This window comes from Schistosoma mansoni, chromosome 2, assembly GCF_000237925.1.
Source record: "Schistosoma mansoni strain Puerto Rico chromosome 2, complete genome".
NCBI classification, from domain to species: Eukaryota; Metazoa; Platyhelminthes; class Trematoda; order Strigeidida; family Schistosomatidae; genus Schistosoma; species Schistosoma mansoni.
Window position 1 is genome coordinate 16,398,526 of NC_031496.1, and position 20,950 is coordinate 16,419,475.

Consider the following 20,950-nt stretch of genomic DNA (forward strand, 5'->3'; position numbering starts at 1 on the left):
CACCAAGAAGGGTGGCGGTTGTCTCATATATGCATCAAAAAACATGAGGGCGGAAATCTTTAGTGATCATACCCTCAGTAAAGTACCAGATTCGATGTGGCTTACTGTACACACCCTTGAATGTAAAATACTAATCGGATGTATATATCGAGCTCCGAATACCCTCAGTCTGACTGACACCATTATAAGTGAGTCATTCGCTAAGGCTGCCTCGCTTGACTTCGCCTGCAAAATTGTCTGTGTTGATTTCAACCTTCCAACCATCAACTGGAAGACACATTCTGGCCCACCGTGCTACAAAGGAATACTAAGGTCCTTAGACATACACGGTTGGCAGCAACATGTTAACCTGCCTACCCGAAATCACAACATTCTTGACTTAATATTCTGTCACAATGTCACACCAGCATCAATGGTGGTTGGCGAGAAGTTCCATAATAGCGATCATAAAATAGTCTTCTGCACCCTTCCGATTCTTGCCAAGCGCAAAAAATTAAAGACATTAAATACATGTTTCCAATATAGAGACTATGCAAACGCCGACTGGAGTAACTTTCGGTTTCTTATGAAGCATTCTGACTGGAACACTTTCTTCACCAGTGATAACCTTTTAGAAACACTGGAAATATTCAATACTACCACCAAATCTGCACAAGACACTACCATCCCTTCTAAAATTGCTTTCAAAACAATTGCTCCCTACATCAACCAAAAGGCTAAGTCTAAGCTACGAAAACTAAGAAAGACGTACTTTATATCAAAAGACTTTAGTGCCCTGCACCAGGTATACTCTGTACTTGAAGGAGTGCAAAGTCATCACAACAAAAATAAACAGACAGAAGAATGTACTGCGCTCACAGCTGCATCTAAAGTCCAAAACTTATGTCGGCTCCTCGCAAAACGCATGAGAAAACGAAGATCACAACATTCACTCTTTAATGCACGATGGCGTGACGTACTATGACCAAACCGTCATATGCGAACTGCTAAGTGAATGGTTTTCACAGAACGGGAATACATCCAATGCCCCAGATGTTAACATAAAATGCATAAGCAAAAGCTATATTAGCACCATAAACTTTGACATTAGGAGTATACATACCGCCATCAAAACCCTTAAGCCGAATGCGAGCTCTGGTGCCGATGATATACCATCAATTCTCTATAAAATGTCGGGGCCGGATATACATACGTTATTGCTCAAAATATATACACTATCTTTAGAGGCGGGTACATTTCCTGAAGCCTGGAAGGTAACGTATGTTCTTCCCAAATACAAATCAGGACCGAGAAACCTGGTCGGAAACTACAGACCTATAAATATCACCCCAGTTATTTCGCGCATAATGGAAAAAGTGATACAAAGTCAACTATCAGATCACCTACTTAAGGAAGAACTAATAGACCCATCACAACATGGTTTCATTAGAACAAGATCATGTAGTACATGTCTGATAGACTTCTTTAACTAGGTTACTCGCATACGTGACCAGAAAAAGCTAGTGATTATACTTTATTTCGATATAAAGAAAGCCTTTGATAAAGTACCCCATAATCTTCTAATCAACAGACTCCAGTCAGTTGGAATTATAAACCCCCTATTGCAATGGATTAAGTCTTTCCTCACAAACAGATACCAAATAACCAAAATTAACTCTACAACATCTACACCTCGACCAATAACCAGTGGTGTTGTGCAGGGTAGTGTCTTGGGTCCATTGCTCTTTATAATTTATATCAACAATATATGCAAGTGCTTTACCACAGGTAAGACCTACCTTTACGCTGATGACTTAAAAGTCATTTATAAAACTGACATTGGTGATGTACGAAGTACTATGCAAACGACCCAACATGAACTCAACAAAGTAGACGACTGGTGCAAACGCTGGGGGCTAGAGCTCAACACAGAGAAATGCGGTTGGCTATGTATTGGTAACACGTCACTTAAACTAAAACTAACACTTAACAAAAACCCACTGCTCAGACTGACATCAGTAACTGACCTTGGGGTACATTACTCCGACAGTCTTAACTTCTCTGAACATATTTCAACTAAAGCATCTCAAATGCGGAGATTGCTCGGCTTCATCCTTCGTAATTTCTTTCAAAAGGAAACGAAAATCATCCTGTATAAAACCTGCGTAAGACCCATCGTCGAATACTGCTCGTTCTTATTTTCCAACCTACGCCTATCTGATATACTTAAGGTGGAAGGAATACAGCGAGACTTCACCCGCAAAATACTTAAGAATGACCAACTCACTGACTACAAATCCAGATGCCACATCTTAGGACTAGAACCCCTCTGGAAAAGAAGGCTTAGGTCTAACTTAATTCTTTATTTCAAACTCCTTAAAAACCTTACTTATTCCACATGTAATATAGCTCTCTACCAAGACTCACATGGATACAACCTTCGAGACAAAGTATCCACTGTCAAAATTGAAAAACACAGATCAAAAACACGTGAAAACTTCTTCCTTATCAAGTACGCATTGATATGGAACAGTCTGCCTTCTGAAGTACGCATGGCAGACAAATTACATACGTTTACAAGACTCATTAATCAACCCCTCACCTGCATAGATCTGGTGCAAACGAACACATCCACGTCCCACACAGACATCATAGGCTCTCTACATATATAGACTGAATCGCCTTATTTCCATACCTTGTAGTTGTATTAGATACTTTCCCCTCACTAATTCTTTTCAATTGAAGTAGACAGACAACTCACTGGATCTATCAATACTCGGTCGCTAAACGACGCTTATAAATACCCTGAAACACCAGAAGAAACGCACAATCGACTGACTACTGCCAGTGGTCGTACAACCACAGAACCTGTCACCCATCAACCGGTTAGCATAGAACAAAACAACCTCAGCGCGCATTTAGTGTGAGTTAATTCTTGTCTATTCTTTATCAGTTTTTACTCATCTGTGCACTATGTTGCCTTGCCATTAATATTATTTCACCACTCGTTATCTTACCTTATCTGTAACCAATATAAATCTCCACTTTTCCGCCTACTATGGTAAACAAATATCCTACACTATACCCTTCCTAATGCCTATACTCTGATTTGTAACCTATACTTCACTATATAGTCAATAAAAACATTGCATCGAAGCCTTACCCACAGTCCATAATTTGTAACTGTCTGATAAGCTTGTAACATGGTACTTATAGAAATAGTGTTTTCCAACAGGATGTGAAACACAGAGCATTGTGTGAGGTATGATATGTATCCAAAAAATAAGCGTAAATGAGCCTAACATCACAAAAGGAGGGAGGGTGGAGTTACTGACCAGCAAGCACTGATGGTGTGGGCGATGATTTCAATCCACCCGTGTTTGTGGGGCAGAACATTTTGTTTGTATCAGGCTCTTTATGGATGAGAACAAGTCAATAGATCTGTGATATTGAGATTGTTCACCTACACTCACCATTAAGACTCATGTTTCTAATTTTTGTGCTGGATTAACTATTCTACTAAGACAACCTTTAACATGCTAACTCGAACTTTTACATGAACACTGTGTGGTAGGCATCGGATGAGAAAAGAAAAAAAAACTGACTGTAAAGGATATGGTTGCTATTTTACTTAACACTACTCTCTCTATGCACTCTCTGTTCTTCCTCATTCCAACCTTGACTTCCCTCCTTCATTGGAACCTACTCCACCTTGATAAATATCACAACTCATTGTTCTTTATTACTGCCTTCTCTCTTCTGGAGCCCCTAATCGCAGTTCACTCTTGCAACATGAGCTAGTATCAATTTAATCTAATAATTTATCATACCTCCATCTGTTCCACTAATAAATGTTAAGCATTGATTATCGCTCATATCCAAATGCCTTGCTGCTCCTCGGTTTCTTTTTTTCTCTTCAGAATCTTGCTCTGAGGGTGAAGCTATGTAACTTCGGACATCTGGAACAAGCTCGACGAACGCGCTTTCCCAAGGTCATAGCTCGAACCAGGCGCTCCACAAGCCTACTTTATAACAACTATAAACTTAAAAAGCTGCATTACATAAATACTTAGCACTACCGAAACCCTATTACACTTTTTGTCGAGATTGGATCTGGTATATAACGTGGACTCTATGCCCCTTTGGAAACTATTCTTATGAAAACACATTATATGTGAACGAATGAACTGCTATCAACTTTTATAGATTATAATTACTAAACAAGCTTGCTTGGGATGCATACTGTGAACCAGTATATGTTGTAAATTGTAGATCATGCCTGTAAAAATGGCGTGTACCTGCTACTGCAGAAATATATTATTATTAAACCTTTACTGCACTCGGATAAATACGTGTAGATTTATGTAACAGTATACAGAGTGAAACCGGGTATTAGTATAAACACTAGTGTAATAATAATAATAATTTAGAATGATGCTATAATAGTCACAATTAATTGCAAAGGATAATTTAAATATAAATTTCTATATGTTATATATATATGTTGTGAAGATTAAAAAAAATCTGAGAATTTGTTTGTTTAAGTGTAACATAGGGTTTTTTGTTTTTAATTGTAGACTTTGGATGTTTGGGAATAAAATATGTTTAGAAGGACAAGAAGAGATGAAGAGAATATCTAATGTGTCGAGAGACCAATAATGACAATAATAACAGTAATAATTATAAATACAAACATAAGCAGACTTCATATATTAAGATGAATAAAAGTGAAATAGGATAGACATGAAAAGTTTCAAAGGTTTCACTTTGCTTTTCAGTCAGTTAGATAGATGACGGACCTTTTTTGTATAAATCATTGTTAAGCACGTTGATATTCAGTAGGTGACACAATCCACTTTCGGAAAGAAAATCATCAAGAAGACTTCGAACCGGGTTATAGTTTTACTGCATCGGAGGTTCATTGGCAGTCTATTCCACATGGTTGAGTGGCGAATAACGAAAAAATTCTGGCGTAAATTTGTGTGCGTTTTTGGAATCGCTAGAATATTTTCCTTATTGCGTAGATTGTGGGACGGTACCATAGAATATGAAGGGGTAGATAGTGAAGAGTAAGAAATACCGTTAAGAAGCCGGTAGAGAAAGATAAGGTTTAATTTGATACGCCTGATCCAGAGAGGTTCTAGTTTGAGTTGTTGACATATTTGGTGATAGTCTTTGTTGTCAGAATACCCCAAAACAGCTTTGGTGAACCTTCTTCGAACACCTTCAATTTTAATCAGGTCTTTATGCCTGCAATTACTGTAAACTAAAATACCATATTCAAGAATTGGTAAGATACATTTTCTGTATAATAATAATCTCGATTCGGTATTATTGAAATTAATCATTATGAATCCGATGAGCTTTCTAGCTTTGGATACTTGAGATGCAATGTGTTCAGAAAAGTTCAAACTGTCGCTATATCTTAAACCCAAGTCACGAACAGTGTTGAGAGGTTTCAGTATATGTTTGTGTATAGCCAGATTTAGGTTAAGGCGACGGCCGATGTTAATAAATCCACTTTTGTCAGCATTAAGTGGCGAATTCCACGAAATAGTCCATTCGTACAACTTGTTTATTTCTTCTTGGATTACTGTTGAAATATAGCTTTCTTTTGTGGGAGATGAGAATGAATAAACCACTTTTAGATCATCGGTAAAAAGAAAAGGTTTACCATATTGAAAGAGGGAGCAAACGTCATTGATAAAAAGGAGAAATAGTAATGGACCAATTACACTTCCTTGTATAACCCCACTGGCTACATTCACAGGTTTGGAGTAGCAAGATCCAAAGCGGACAATTTGGCTACGTTCTTCTAAAAATGACTTGAGCCAAGACAAAAGGGGATTCTGTATTCCATATGAAGAGAGTTTTATAAGAAGAAGTTTGTGTGAGACGCTGTCGAAGGCCTTACTAAAGTCGAAGTACAGAATTATCACTGACTGACCAACATCTCTTCTCTGGGTAATTTGATCGAAAAATTCCAGGTGCGACGTGAAGCATGAGCGTTTGGTCATGAACCCGTGTTGAGATGGGCTAATCAGATTAGCCGAAAGCAAAAATGATAATAGCTGTTTGTGGACTATTTTTTCCATAGTTCTTGACAGCACGGATGTCAAATTTATTGGTCTGTAGTTCGCAATATCACTGCGTGATCTGGTTTTGAATCTGGGAGTGATAAGAGATGTTTTCCATGCAGATGGATAGGCCCCACATTCCATAGATAGGTTGAAAAGTTTTAAACAATATAATGGGGATTCTCTACTACCGTATGTCACAAATGATGAGGGAATCCCGTCAGGTTCATCGTCATAGGACTTTTTCAAGGCAGTTATGGCCTGCTTGATGTTGGAGGGTACAAAATCAATTTTCGACAGGTGTCTGCACGTCAACATTGGAAATGTATTGATACAGCTTTCAGTTCTAGTGTTATAGCACTACGAGAAATACTGACTGAATTCTTCGCAAATAATATCGGGGTCATCAATAATTCTTCCGTTAACTATGAAGAATTTGGTCATGCCAAGAGAATTTGACTTCACATGCGATTTAAAAAGCCGAAGTATTGATAATTCTGGGTTCTTATTACCTAGGGCTTTATTTTCTATATTCATAAAATACTTGCGTTTAGATGAAGCACTCTTGTCAACTAACTTAAGTATACTCTGTAGTGTATACAAGTCATTATGCTTGTGGTAACGGTGTTTTAATTTCCTCAGTTTTCTTTTAAAAGTTTTAAAATTATTCTGGCCCCTATTGGCGTTATAAGCCACATGGCTAATAATTGAAGCAGTGTAGTCGAGGCAGTGTTTCAAGTTGTGGTATAGATCAGAGATCGCAATGTCAATATTATTTGTGGTAAAATAAGTTTCCCATGGTAAACAACGAATAAGACTTTCAGTCCGTTTCCAGGTTTGTTGATCAAAATGTCTACTCTTGTACATCATTTCAGCTTTAGAATTCAATTGTATGGCGTCGAAAGAATGAATGATACACAATATTACTCTGTGATCACTCTTAAAAAACTCCTGACCAATATGCACTGAGATAGAATCTATGTTGATTGTAAATAGTAAATCAAGTATATTATTCCTTCTAGTCAGTTGTCGGACCCGTTGGATCCATCCATAAAGTTCTAGTGTTTCAACTAACTTGTCATGTCGACCTGGTACCGGGGTCGAAAGCCATGTAATGTTTGGCAGATTAAAATCACCTCCGATGATATTAAAAGTATGCGGTTGGCGTGAAGCAATGGAAAAAATGTTTGTTAGTAATCTGTCAAACCTAGAGTCTGCATGTGGTGGTCTGTATATACATCCCACCAGTAGATAATTCCGAGATCCACAGTTTACAGTAACCCACGTGGGATTTGTGGAATATCTAGGGGTTTGACCAATGTTTAAAACACGTTTACGGACTTCACGACAGTTAAAAAAAGGTTGAAGAGTGTTAAATATATAACATATCACCATTGACCTAGCCCTCCTATCCCATACACACGAACAAATAAAGACGAAGACAACAAATGTAGCAGCATTCTCTGCATCAATAGGCCCCAACATACACAAAGGAAAAAGCAAGATTCTCAAATACAACGCGGAGAACGCCAAGCCAATCACATTTGGTGGAGGAACTCTGGAAGAGATGGAAACATTCACGTACCTGGGAAGCATCATTGATGAACAAGGAGGATCTGATGCAGATGTAAAGGAAAGGATTGGAAAAGCAAGGGCAGCATTTCTACGATTGAAGAACATATGGAACTCAAAACAACCGTCGACCAATATCAAACTGAGAATCTTCAATACGAACATCAAGACAGTCCTACTGAACGGAGCTGAAACATGGAGAACTACTACATCCATCGTCAAGAAGCTACAAGTATTTATAAACAGTTGTCTACACAAAATACTCAACATTCACTGGTCGGATACCATCAGCAACAGCCTACTGTGGGAGAGGATGAATCAGCTTCCAGCTGAAGAAGAAATTAGGAAAAGACGTTGGATATACATTGAGGAAATCGCCAAACTGCATCACGAGGCAAGCCCTAGTTTGGAATCCCGAAGGGAAGCAGAAAAGAGGAGAGCCAAAAAACACAATACGCCGGGAAATAGAATCAGATATGAAAAGGATGAATAACAACTGGAAAGGATTTCCCAGGATAGGGTTGGGTGGAGAATGCTGGTGAGTGGCCTATGCTCCTCAACGAGGGGTAACAGGCGTAAGTAATTAAGTAACTTGAAACAAAGCATTTGTAGAACGAGGTCGTAAAGTGAGTACGCTATCCTTTCGAAATTCACTATGGGATAATAAGTAAATACCATGCTTACGCAAGAGATTTTTGTCTAGCACTTGACCACTCAACTAACTTGTCTCGGGCCCATTGTTTTTATCATCGTTGGGGTACTGTGCTGACCCTCATAAAAATTTATGAATGTCTGACTTGTGGCTTCATTCAGCTGCTTTCCTAAACAGAATTTGTCACAGCCTTTTTTCAAAGAAACTACTCATTACAAAATAGGTGGCATTGCACTTCCCTATAAATCACAAACCAGAACTAGACAACACTTAACGTTCACCCGGACAACACCTCTTTCCTCGTAAGTAGGTACTCAAAGAAACAAGGCTAAAAGAATGACCCCATTTTCTGTTGACTGTAGGGAGAGATCGATTTCACTGGTCCCTAGACGAACCAATATCCGGGCTGGTAGGACAACCCTGTGGTTGTTCAATATTGTACTTTTATTACTAAATATGGCTCCTGAATCTTTTATATATGAAAGCATAAGGAGAGTCATTGTTTTCAATGCGCGGTCATTCGAACCACTGAAATGAATGGCCTGAAATACAGCACTTCTGCTGGAATTTAATAATAATGACCAGTTTAACCACTCAATCAGACTCTTCAAATATCTTCTTCCTATTTTACAAAACGGACTGTGTGAATAGCTGTACCCCCCACATAATCCGATAAAAAATTTCTATTTACTTTCGTTCGATAATTATTAACATGGAGGAAGCCATTCATTGAATTTTTCACTCAACAACCTATTTCTAAGATCTCCATTCTTAGTCCAAGACTCAGGTGAGACATCTTATCGAAAACTTTACTAAGACCTATGAAAGTTGCACCTACTTAAATATCTTCATTTTCCCCTGCAGTTGCAGGTACCACGAGAACAGTAGATCAGCGAGCGTTCAATTCCGTTACCGTAGACCGTATTATTTTTTCATCTTAAGATTTATAGCTGATTTGGACAGTTCTATCTGTGGTATGGGAATTATATTTCCCAGTCAACACTCAACCAATACAATTCTGGAAGAATTAAAATATTATGGCCAGATGTTCTTATATGGTTTTTGATTTCATGCAGAAATTACATTTTCTGTTTTTTCATTCTGGTTAGTGAAAGATTTGTTTTGCAAAGAAAATATTTGTTACCTGTATTATGTTATAAACGTTACAGTGAGACTATTTAAGTCTCTGATTTGGCAACCGAATGAGATGGTAGTTTTAACAAACTCTTTTATAAATAAATACCTGACTTATCAACGATCCACCATTTTCAGAACTAATGTTTGTTTTTTCGCCACTATCTATCCCACAACTCTTGACGCAGTCATCTTGGCAATATTTCAACTTCGTCAACACTTTTGTTTATCAGGGCCAGTGAATCGGCAGAATTCCATCATTTCTATGCCTTAGTCCATTAATATAGGAGGGCGAGATTTCGATTATTTCCAGATTACCGAAATGCAGTTCCTCAAAGAACAATTTGATTTTGTTGATCAACCTCCGTTTTCCGATTGTTATCATGCATAAATGAGATTGAAGATTTTGGGAGTTTTCTAAAAAGGGGATGTACGTACTAAAGATACGCATCCGTTGTCTTTGAATTTGACGCGCATCGATGAAGTGTTAGACATTCAGTGACCAGGCTCCCGGATGATTTGGCTAGGATCCAGTGACATTTCATTGGCACTGCACATTTGATAGTTATCTAAAAACCCCTAACCGGTAGCCAATCAACCATTCCGATGAGGCATGGCTTTCACCATCAAAAACAAGAATTCCATCTTTCTAAGTGCACCCATCAGAAGGCTATACACCCATTTAAACTACCTAGTCTCAGCTAGGATAATTTCAAAACGATATTTCTTTTATTGGTTTCATTTTTTTCAATATCATTTTGACCATTTCACGACCTTTCATATATCGTTGTAATTCACTAAGAATTATGTCACAGATTTAACGGAATAACCACATCGGACACTACAAAAGATCTAGTGCCGTTTTTAAACATAAAACACTAACGCATACACACTAATCTACCAATACGAATCCATTACAAAGATACTAGATGCAAAAAGTTTTCATTAAAGTCACCGTTTGTTTTTCCCTTTCGAATTTTCGAAATCTAGGCTACAAGGAAACGTGCACTGTACGAACTACTAACGCGTCCTAAATCCCACCTCATCAGACTGTAATAAGTTAATGCTTTAGTCACTTCTCATTACTATTTCCCGTCCTCTTTTTAAGTGTAAGTGAATACTATGAATTAAATGTGTGCCTACTTTCTTTGTTCTATTTTTCTTCAGATTTTCTCAAACTTGCTACTCTCCAATCTTCCCTTACAGGTAAATTGCTTTCAAAGTATCCCTGGACGTACTAGAGGATGAAGATCAAGCATTGACAACTAGTCATTACATATAAATGGTGCATGAAGTTATCTGGAGTCTTCCAATTAGTTAATCCGTATTATTTTCCATGGGTATTTAGTCTATGGATCCGCAGGAATCTACTTCGAAACCGTCTTCAAGTCTCAGGATTGAATTAGATGTTCCCTCGGCAGATACTTTCTCCACTGTTTCCAGTGGATATAACCTGCGACCATCAGGAAGTGTATCGTCGTTTGTCTCATCATTCACAGCAACTAAAAGTGAGTTGGTGACTAAGTAAGTGTGATTTCTGAGCTCGGAAGAGATTTACTGTTTGTTAGAAACTACTTAGTCGGGAGCATAGCTGGAGGTGCCGGCTCTTTATTGGGAATAAGGGAACTAAACAAGATAATTCCAAGTAGTAACATAGATATTCAAGTTGTTACGTGGAATATGTTGTCCATGAAGTCTCAGGTAACAGTTAAAACATTCCGCTAGAATAACAGAAAAGTTTTACCCAGAAGATTTAAGTGATCTATTCTTCAGTGGGTCTTCCGAGGAAGCTGCAAGCATTTATGCCATTTGTATACAAGAGTGCTCTTCCGATAAGTGAGTTTGTATATTTACAATAAATTGAATTCCTGTACATATGGTATTTTTTTGTACATTGTAATGTCTAGTCTTGGAATCACTCGCCAAAGTTCCGATATTATCTAGCTCTGTGGCTAGTTAGATAGTGATTTAATGATAGCCCAATTGTACCAGCAATGATTTTGTTTCGTTTTTGTGAATACTGTATTATTTTCCTTATTTTAGCTTACTTAGCACTATCAGTCACTTTGAAAGGCGGTAATCAGTAATTAATTGTCTTGTATTTAGTATGAGGTAAAGTGGTGTTCCTGTAACACTCTTAATCTCCATATAAATTTTTAGCCATATTTTCAAGATAGGTCGCGTCCATAAATTAACCCTTCAGTTAGAAAAGAACTACCCTTTTCAAGATATATGTTGAGGATACCACGAATATTCTAGTTTTACAACTAGCAACCAGTAGTATCTTCTATAATCGATCGTTCCCAGTCGAATAGAAACCAGAAGTCAGACGAGGGGAGACAGGAAAGATATATTTGATTCGTTACCAATATATCGAGAGACTTCGTTCTTAACTGGCTATTGTGACGTAGGAGCTGTGTCCCACGCCGTGTTGCATTGTGATCCGGTACGGATGCATGACCGAAAGCCTTCAGCTAAAAAAGTCCACTTAAACAACGTGGTCAGCATCCAATGTCGAACACTTAATGAGCTATTGATTTTGGGGAATTATTTACAGCTACAATGTTATTAAAAAGGCAAGACGAACCTCAATTCAAAATTTTAGCTTTAAATTGTAGGGGATTATCCTCTGAGTTATGTTCGGGTTAGGAGTTCAAGAATAAATTGTAAGTAGCCACGATTTTTTTATTGATACAATAGTCTAAATTCTCAATTGATCCCCTACCTTCGATAATACTTTATGAGAAAAAACATATTTTAAGGCAAAGGAATGAGTGACTTAATCCCGAGCAAATCATACACTATTTATGTCACCTTTTCCTCGTTTCTACTTTAGACAAAAAACTAAGCATGTAGTATTCTTTTGAAAGCACAAATAAAAAGTACATTGCTTGGACTTGCCTTTAAAATTCTTTGAACCTTAGCGCAGTAATTACCTCACAAAATATCAAATTAAAAAAATCATAAGTGAATAAGAGCAAACAGTTTTATCTAAATACTTTACTGTTTGTTAAAAATGTGCGTTTAAAATAAACTTGTCATTGGATGTTTATCCACCGTAAATGGTCTAAAGGGCACTATGTTTCACATTGCAGTTCAATGTAAAAATATTCACCAACTAGTCCCTCATCTCATGCTTCTTGTTCCTTATAAATCATTTTATCATAACTTTGCTTGATTACTTAAAGAAATGAACTTCTTGTGAGATTGCAAGCTGCTATTGGCATAAAACATGTTCTGTTTACATATGCAACCCATGGGACATTGGCTTTAATGATATTCCTAAATCGCGATCTTATATGGTATACTTCGGGTATGTGTAACGGTAATTTTGGAATCCAGTTATGATTGACAATTTTTATTCTATTTGGGCTTCGATTATTTTATCTTAAATTTTATCAACTGATTTTATTCAGAAATTACTATTTTTTCGGGAATGTGCTTTTCGTAGTAATCATCAAAATATAACTTGAGTAATGTCTTTCTGAACCATATTGGGCCAGTTTTTCTCATAAGATGGTGGTTGGAGGTGGTCAACAGGAAACCCTGGACCCGGGTTTCGTGCTACTTGGCACTCGTTAGCAAGGTGTACTTGTAATCTTGAGGGAACTGGTGTTCCCTGACGGATTCGATCCCGTATTACTCAGCTTCACAGTCAGAGACGTTACCACTGAGCTACTCGGGCGGCGACCGACCTCCTGTAGGACTGAGATGTAATCACAATTGATTGGTCACTGGGTGGTGATCAGTTTTTCCCATTAATTATACGGATTATATATCTTCACTAGAGATAAGCCTCTGGTTTTCACAGTGAATATGGATTCAACATGGTCACAAAGTCATTGGTAATGAGTGAGAACTAACTGAACTACACATAAATATTAACATCCTAGTTAAGTTACTGAAATATTTAAAATATGAAGGGAGTTCATTCTACGTAATTGGCTGTTAAATAAAAGAATTCAAATTCATAGTTTTATTTGTTATAGAATAAACTTTCAAAGAATCATTCCCTCAATTGTAATGGAAAAAGGTTTTACGTAAATGCCTAGCCGTCGTTCAAGTTTCTAGAATTTAACTGAAATCCTAAATCTTATTATTTCGTCCACAAAGCGTTTATTTTGTAAATGCATTTCGCACATACTCAAAGTAATATTGATAATATTATTCGAATTAAATGAGCGTAAGTTATGAAGATATAGGTGAAAACGTAATGTGTATATCAGTTGGATCGAGCAATCTTGATGGATAACGGCTCTAACGTTTTCAAAACTTTGCGTCCGACTGTTGTTGGTAGATTGCTAATCATACGGTAGACTGTTGAAAACCCACTATCCAGTTTGGTTGTACAGCCATATTTTGAGTAACGTTTAGGGTAAAAATTAAATACATCACACCTAAACAGTAAATATACATAATCTTTATCCGAAATTACTATGGACTATAATAATATCTATTGCCCTTCTATTTATTTACTTACTTACGCCTGTTACCCCTCGTTGAGGAGCATAGGCCACTCACCAGCATTCTCCACCCAACCCTATCCTGGGAAATCCTTTCCAGTTGTTATTCATCCTTTTCATATCTGATTCTATTTCCCGGCGTATTGTGTTTTTTGGCTCTCCTCTTTTCTGCTTCCCTTCGGGATTCCAAACTAGGGCTTGCCTCGTGATGCAGTTTGGCGATTTCCTCAATGTATATCCAACGTCTTTTCCTAATTTCTTCTTCAGCTGGAAGCTGATTCATCCTCTCCCACAGTAGGCTGTTGCTGATGGTATCCGACCAGTGAATGTTGAGTATTTTGTGTAGACAACTGTTTATAAATACTTGTAGCTTCTTGACGATGGATGTAGTAGTTCTCCATGTTTCAGCTCCGTTCAGTAGGACTGTCTTGATGTTCGTATTGAAGATTCTCAGTTTGATATTGGTCGACGGTTGTTTTGAGTTCCATATGTTCTTCAATCGTAGAAATGCTGCCCTTGCTTTTCCAATCCTTTCCTTTACATCTGCATCAGATCCTCCTTGTGTCAACCAATATAAATAATACAAATGGAATATCTGAATATTGTAAAGCTGAAAGATTCTACAGAAAACTCATTAACAATTAAGATGCTTACAATTGATTTAGACAAATTATCATATGATAGACAGAGCCCTATGAATCTTTTATGAAACTAAATTTCAATCAGATAAATCTGCTAAAAGTCATTATTGCAGTACATTTAAACAGATTAATAAACTGTTGGCTAAAAATAAATTAATATTCGCAATAAACATAATTATTACTAAAAGATGTAGACTATTTATCTACGCATTTTATAAAATATTAAAATGGGCAGATATCCAAATAAAATATTAAATATACCTGGATGAAACGAGATGAAATATGCATCCATGAATTTGTAGCTGATCCGTTTCTCAATATTCAATGTGAATGACATCAAGCATTTTCGGGAATTTTTCTATTCAATTAGTTGATGAATGAGGCATGTAAGAGCATAATTTTCTCTGGAGATTTGACTTGAATCTCTAACGTCCCCTCTATTTAGTTTTTTTTCATTTGGAAAGTTAGAAACAGTTACAGTGGTGTATTCATAGAGGGTATATGTGGATTAGTTTGAAGGTTTAGAATAAAATCCCCGATGAGTCATGCTTTTATATGCAGCACTCGTCCACTAGATAAATAGAAAAGATGCTTGGAAATGGTAAATATTAAAGTTTTATTGAACATTAGAAGGGTGGTTAACTTCACATCATAAACCTACCAATCCTAAAATGCTTCTTTTCTCGAATATAAGTTTATCGACTTGTTTGAGAGAATGATAATCAACGAGTAGGAGTAATAAACCCATACAAAAACTGTGTAGACGGTAATATATAAATGGTTACTGAGTTAAACGTTTAAGCTTTACAGGGAGCAAAATTGTAAATGCTAATGCACCGTATAAACTAGTCATTTGCCGTGTTTATCGTCATGGCTCTGTATTGAAAGTGTACAGTTTCGGGCAATTGAAAAAATAAATATGAACGCTACCAATAAGTTTTAATCCAGCCTAGAAAACATTATTTGGATATTATCAGTAGATTGCATAGAAGCAGATTGGAAATTATTATCCTCATCATTAGGTACTGTCTATGGTAGTAATAAATACCTACAGTATTGTGATATCCTAATTATCAGTCAATTCTTTGATTCCTAACTTCATATAGTTGATATATAACATTAAGCACAGTTTACTTTTGAAATAAATTTTCTGTAGGCTCACCTGAATAAAGTATGTTTACATAGTTTTCAAAGCTTACAACACTCCATCATAAATGCTTTTCGCATAGCATAAACATTAAAAAACAAAATTTAATGCGATTCGTTATTCAATACAAGAATGTGTAGTAAACTATTTCCTATACCCACTGTAAGCAGTTTATATCACTCGGTAGTTCAAACCAAGCAAGTTTCAAACATATGACTTGACAGGCTGTATTAAGTTTTGTATGATTTATCTACATTTTTGAAAAGTACCCTTTGATACGAATTCATAGTTCTCAAAACACTCTTGGTGTTAGTAAAACAGGTTGTTCAATATTTTTGATTCAATTTTACACCATGATGTAATGAAATATTTTAAAATTACGAATCTGTCCTGATAATTACAGCCCAAATTTTGTTTTATATAATCAAGTGAAAATCGGATCTTCAATTGGAACGTCACTTCATCTATCTCACTTCAGGGAACGGAACAGCATTTCCAACTCATAAACTGTATCTTAAAGCTCAGTATACAAATCTGTACTTTCTAATAGGTTTACAAAATAACAGTTGGAAGTGAAATTCAATCACTACGAAGACTTCAACCTAACTTTTGTGATTGCTAAGAGTGTAAACCATCTGAAAATTCTACATATACGGCTCAGTACTACTTCATTTTTAGCATGTTTTCGTATCGGTTTCTTTTTTTCTTCAGTCTATCCAGCAGTTCGAAACCGCAGAGAAAACGATCTTCTCAAGGGTTTTTATACATATCGAGTATTTTGAAATTAGGCAAATCAAAGCGTAATTTGTGTGTTCTGGTTACTTCACTTGGATCTTGAGAGCAGATCTGTATAATTTTAGTCTGAGAACAAGTGTCAGCTAAATTAATAAATTCCAACTTAACAAGTGTATATACCTCAAGGTGATAGTAATAATAATAGTCTCATTCTAAACCTTATCTTATATCTTCCAGAGAAATGGATGCACGACTTCAAGATTATAAAAAACGAGTATGTTTATTTTCAGTAAATTATCCTGGTTTATTGGATAATTGAAAATTCAGTAACAAATATGTGTTTTATTTCTTAAAAGGTATCATCTTCCAGAATTTTGACGAAGGCCGTATTCGCTTCCCTCCAACTTACAAATTTGATCTCAATTCAGATGTTTACGACTCGTCAGAGAAACAACGCGTTCCATCATATACAGTAAGTAATGGGGATTTCTTTTCATTATCGTTCTACCAGGACTGAATAAATAAGTAATAATCTTATTTAAAATCAAATATCTTGCTTACTACTTAAACATTTCACGCTTTTCTATACGCATTATGTTTTAGCGTCATTCAGTCGAACCAAGCGGACATAAACAGATTAGGATAATTCATAATTGAATATAAGTTGAATTTAACATACTTGACATCAGGACTACTGGAGGAAATAAGCAATATAAAAAGTGGTGAAAATAATAATAGCAATCATAGTGCGACCACAAGCCACTGAAGAGAGAAATGTTTATGTAATATATACTCTTATTCTTCAAACATCCATCTGCCTCTTATATGTTCTGCAATCCAAGTCGCTTCTAGACTGTCTTTTTACACTTCTGTCCTGTTAGCGGGACATAGATTGGATTAAAGCACGTTCCATGCACGATTACGTTGGTGCACGCTGATTGGTTAATTCTTATCCAATCAGAGTTTGCCGACGCTTGGAGAAGACTCTAGATTCTTCCCATGTAAAAACCATAAATATAATAACTTATCTCTTATTGTGCTTCTTAGTTCCATCTACCCTTATTATTCAGAATATAATTTCTTTCCTGTTCAACCCTGTTCTGATTTGGGGACTTGTCAAGTGAACTGGTGTCCAAGAATACCATGCAATGACATCTGTTCTCCAAAGTATTCTACATACGTCGTGCTTTTTGACCTCCTGGAACTCTTCTCTTCGGCCGTCGACTGTAGCAACTTCCACGCGACGTCCCGATACATACTGGTTATAAACTATCTTCTAAGTAGCATTCGCCAAAATAGTAGGACACTAAACACGAGAACTTTAGTTCGCAAACCTAAAAAGTCTGGCGGTGAATAATGTGGATTGTCAAGTTCATGATTGAAACGAATACATAGGCTAAGTTCACTTGTTTCTGTGAGATTATTTCAGTCGTCCAATGCCACCAACCATGGACTGTGGTTGCCTTAACAACAAGGATCAAGTTCATACCTCATTTGACAGCTTAGAGTAACGGTTAAAAATGTCACAGATTAAGCCCATATCTTTGTTTAGTTACCTTCAATATTTATATTAATTACGCCCGTTGATACGGTGGATTGATGGAAGAAATTATTGGCTAGTGTTAACATATTTCCTAACCAACTTAAATAATTAGTATTCACCAAGCAGTTACAGGATGGGAAATCAAAAAGCATTTACCATCTCGTGCTGTTCGTTGTTTCAGGATAAATTGTGCACATTTAGATTTAAAGTTATATCACTGACATCGGAGAGGAAAAGAACTTGATCGGACAAGTTAAGTGAGGTTGTAAATGTACATCACTCCAACAGTTTTTATTTGATTCAATAGGACTAAGTACGACTGGATAGTTTAGAACTATGATAATTAAACAATAGTATCAGTACTAATCAATTTTCAGTGATTCTTCTGTTTAATTCAGATCATGACGAAAATTATATACAAATCTATTATCATAGCATTTTTTTAAACTTTACTGTAATTTGATGATACTTTGTTAATCTAAAAACCTAACTATACGAAAAAGATTACATATATATACACTTTTTCTTGTGTTTATTCAACATGATAGGACAGAATATTGTTCATGTCAAAAAAGAAAGGCAATTTGATCTGCTTAGATTACAACAGTATCAATACAATCCGTTCATCGGATCATAGACCTGTGTTTGCACTATTCAGTTTAGTTTTAAGACCTGGATCCGATAAGTAAGTTTTCAAGGAAAAAGTTGTAACTAGATAACAACCTATGTGGCACACTTACCTGAGATATTAAAATTTGATTTTACGGTTTGTATCAGTACCAATTAGCGTGAATATACAAAGACGTTAAATTCTTGACTTTCTAATGAACGGAGGGAATTCCAATAAAGTTCTCATCTGGGATAAAATTCTGAATAAATATAATGAAGTATACTGTGATATATATATATATATATATATATATATATATATATATATATATATATACACGATATGTAGTCGGATGTCAATACATTAATCTCTCATTTGCCATCTAAATTACTCACAGTTCCAATACATAAAGTAATATCTTTTCCTTAACTAGAAGGCAGCATTTAGCAACCTACTTGAAATTATACAATGCTAGAGGGAAATATCTGACCAATCATCTTTACCCGAAACTCAAATGATTCATATAATTTTAAGATACGTTTTCAAAATGCGTCCGAGTATCACACCTTTTTAATGATGGGTTTATCAATAAAAACTATAGGCACCTTAACTTTAGCCCTGGTTGACTTAACTGTACAAAACTGGAAAATCTTATCGTTCGGGAACTCTGGCTATGAGAGATGGCGTTTTCACTGAGTAACATTAACAACAGAAACCAACTAGATGAATAAGGTTAGCAGCAACAAAATAGCTAATATTCGTTTATGGGGTTAATTTTAGTAGTAAAACTGTGTATGTAATCTAAGACTAGGTTTCTAGAGATCTAAGAGCCGATGTTTGACCAGGTACTTTTCTGTTAGCAATACCTGTGGAAAATATACAGATAATTTGAGTAGTTTGTTTTATACTCCAAACGCTTGTCATATAACTGAAATCTGTAGTTCTCGAAATAGCCTTTGCTTTTCCGTCATCGCTCTTCGCTTCCCAAAGTCATCCACAGGTTATATATACATGTATTGCATATTGCTTTTTTATGGACAGTAATATTTGTGTTTCAAAAGACCAGCCTTCCTCTTTTTATTATAAACATATTACCAGTGTCCGACTTTTTTGCGCCGTGTATCTTTACGTCTTGATAGACTGATACAAATTTAGTAATTAGTTTGGTCTCCAGCCTATGGAATGCGGAAAACATCAAAAGAATATTTACGACCCAATGATTATAGGATATTATTTGGCCAACCGGCAACTACTCACAGCCGACAATCCCCAACAATGACGGTTCATTATCAATTATCGGACAGATGACTGTATTGCACTGAATAAACCAATAATTAAACCAGATTGTTATGATTGGTGATTGAACCTAAAATTGAAGACCACAAATCCCTCACTTAGTTTACGAGAGACGGAAAGTACAATGAGACACTTCCCTGATAAACATATAGTCACATAATCCACTTAGTTTTAAGCTATAAGCAGTGTATGTAATTCTAGAAGATTAATTCTATGCTCAATACATATTATTCCTAATTTCTGATTAAATGTAAGCAATTTTTGTATAAATTACTCTTGATTTTTACTCTAACAAAACCATTAACCTTTTTTTACAGCATTGCGCTAGCAGCTGGTGCATTTAATAGAGAGGTATACATAGCAGGTATGTTGAAGAAAGTTTAAATAGATTTGTTAAGTATATTTAATCAAATTTTGTACGTGACAATGTATTATATGGATCCAATTCATTGACCAACGTCTTGTTGCTATGTCACACTCGGAGCTCTTACTACGCTACTGGATAAGCTGAATTTTAGTATATGCAAGTGACTTTATGATGCGTTTTAAATCAATCCACTTCCATCAAAGCATATATGCTCGCACTATTGTTTGACATTCATGAAAGAAAGATTATCTGTAAGTAAAACTGCTAATCCCAGTCTCAAATAACGCATAAACTTGGCTGACTGTTAAACATGATTAACCGTCTCTTTTGGATTTCATGAAAATGAATGTCAATCCTTTTTCCACTTCTTTCAAAGTGATACGATCGTGTTGCTTCAAATCTAAACAAGATGTACAGATTTTTTTCGTGTACTCTTATCATTTTCCAAAACTTTGACATTTGTTTTTTAATCTTGCAATGACTTTTTCGCCAAATTTCTCCCTGTTGTGACGAATAACTGCCCATTGGAACCAATAGTCGAATAAAACAGCGCCCGTATACTAGAAATAATATCACATAGTGGTCTGATGGTTACAGCGTTCAGGTTTCAACCACAAAGTTGCAAGCTTGTATACCACCTACACTGGCTTTCATTAGCGCTCATACTTTTAGTATGGTTTGAAGCCTAGAAATTAAACACGTATTTTGTAGATGAGTCACACTGAATTACTACG

The 20,950-nt window shown here is 36.1% G+C and overlaps 1 protein-coding gene across 1 annotated transcript; it reads left to right on the forward strand.

Annotated features, from left to right (window-relative positions):
* Positions 1–9,487: 9,487 nt before the first annotated feature.
* Positions 9,488–20,233, forward strand: Smp_166990 (putative type IV inositol 5-phosphatase; the record flags this gene model as incomplete). Its single annotated transcript, XM_018795864.1, has 8 exons — positions 9,488–9,490; positions 10,582–10,620; positions 10,763–10,922; positions 11,148–11,250; positions 12,603–12,733; positions 16,757–16,872; positions 18,492–18,628; positions 20,167–20,233. The coding sequence occupies 8 exons, from the start codon at positions 9,488–9,490 to the stop codon at positions 20,231–20,233; spliced, it is 756 nt and encodes a 251-aa protein (XP_018650134.1).
* Positions 20,234–20,950: the final 717 nt, after the last annotated feature.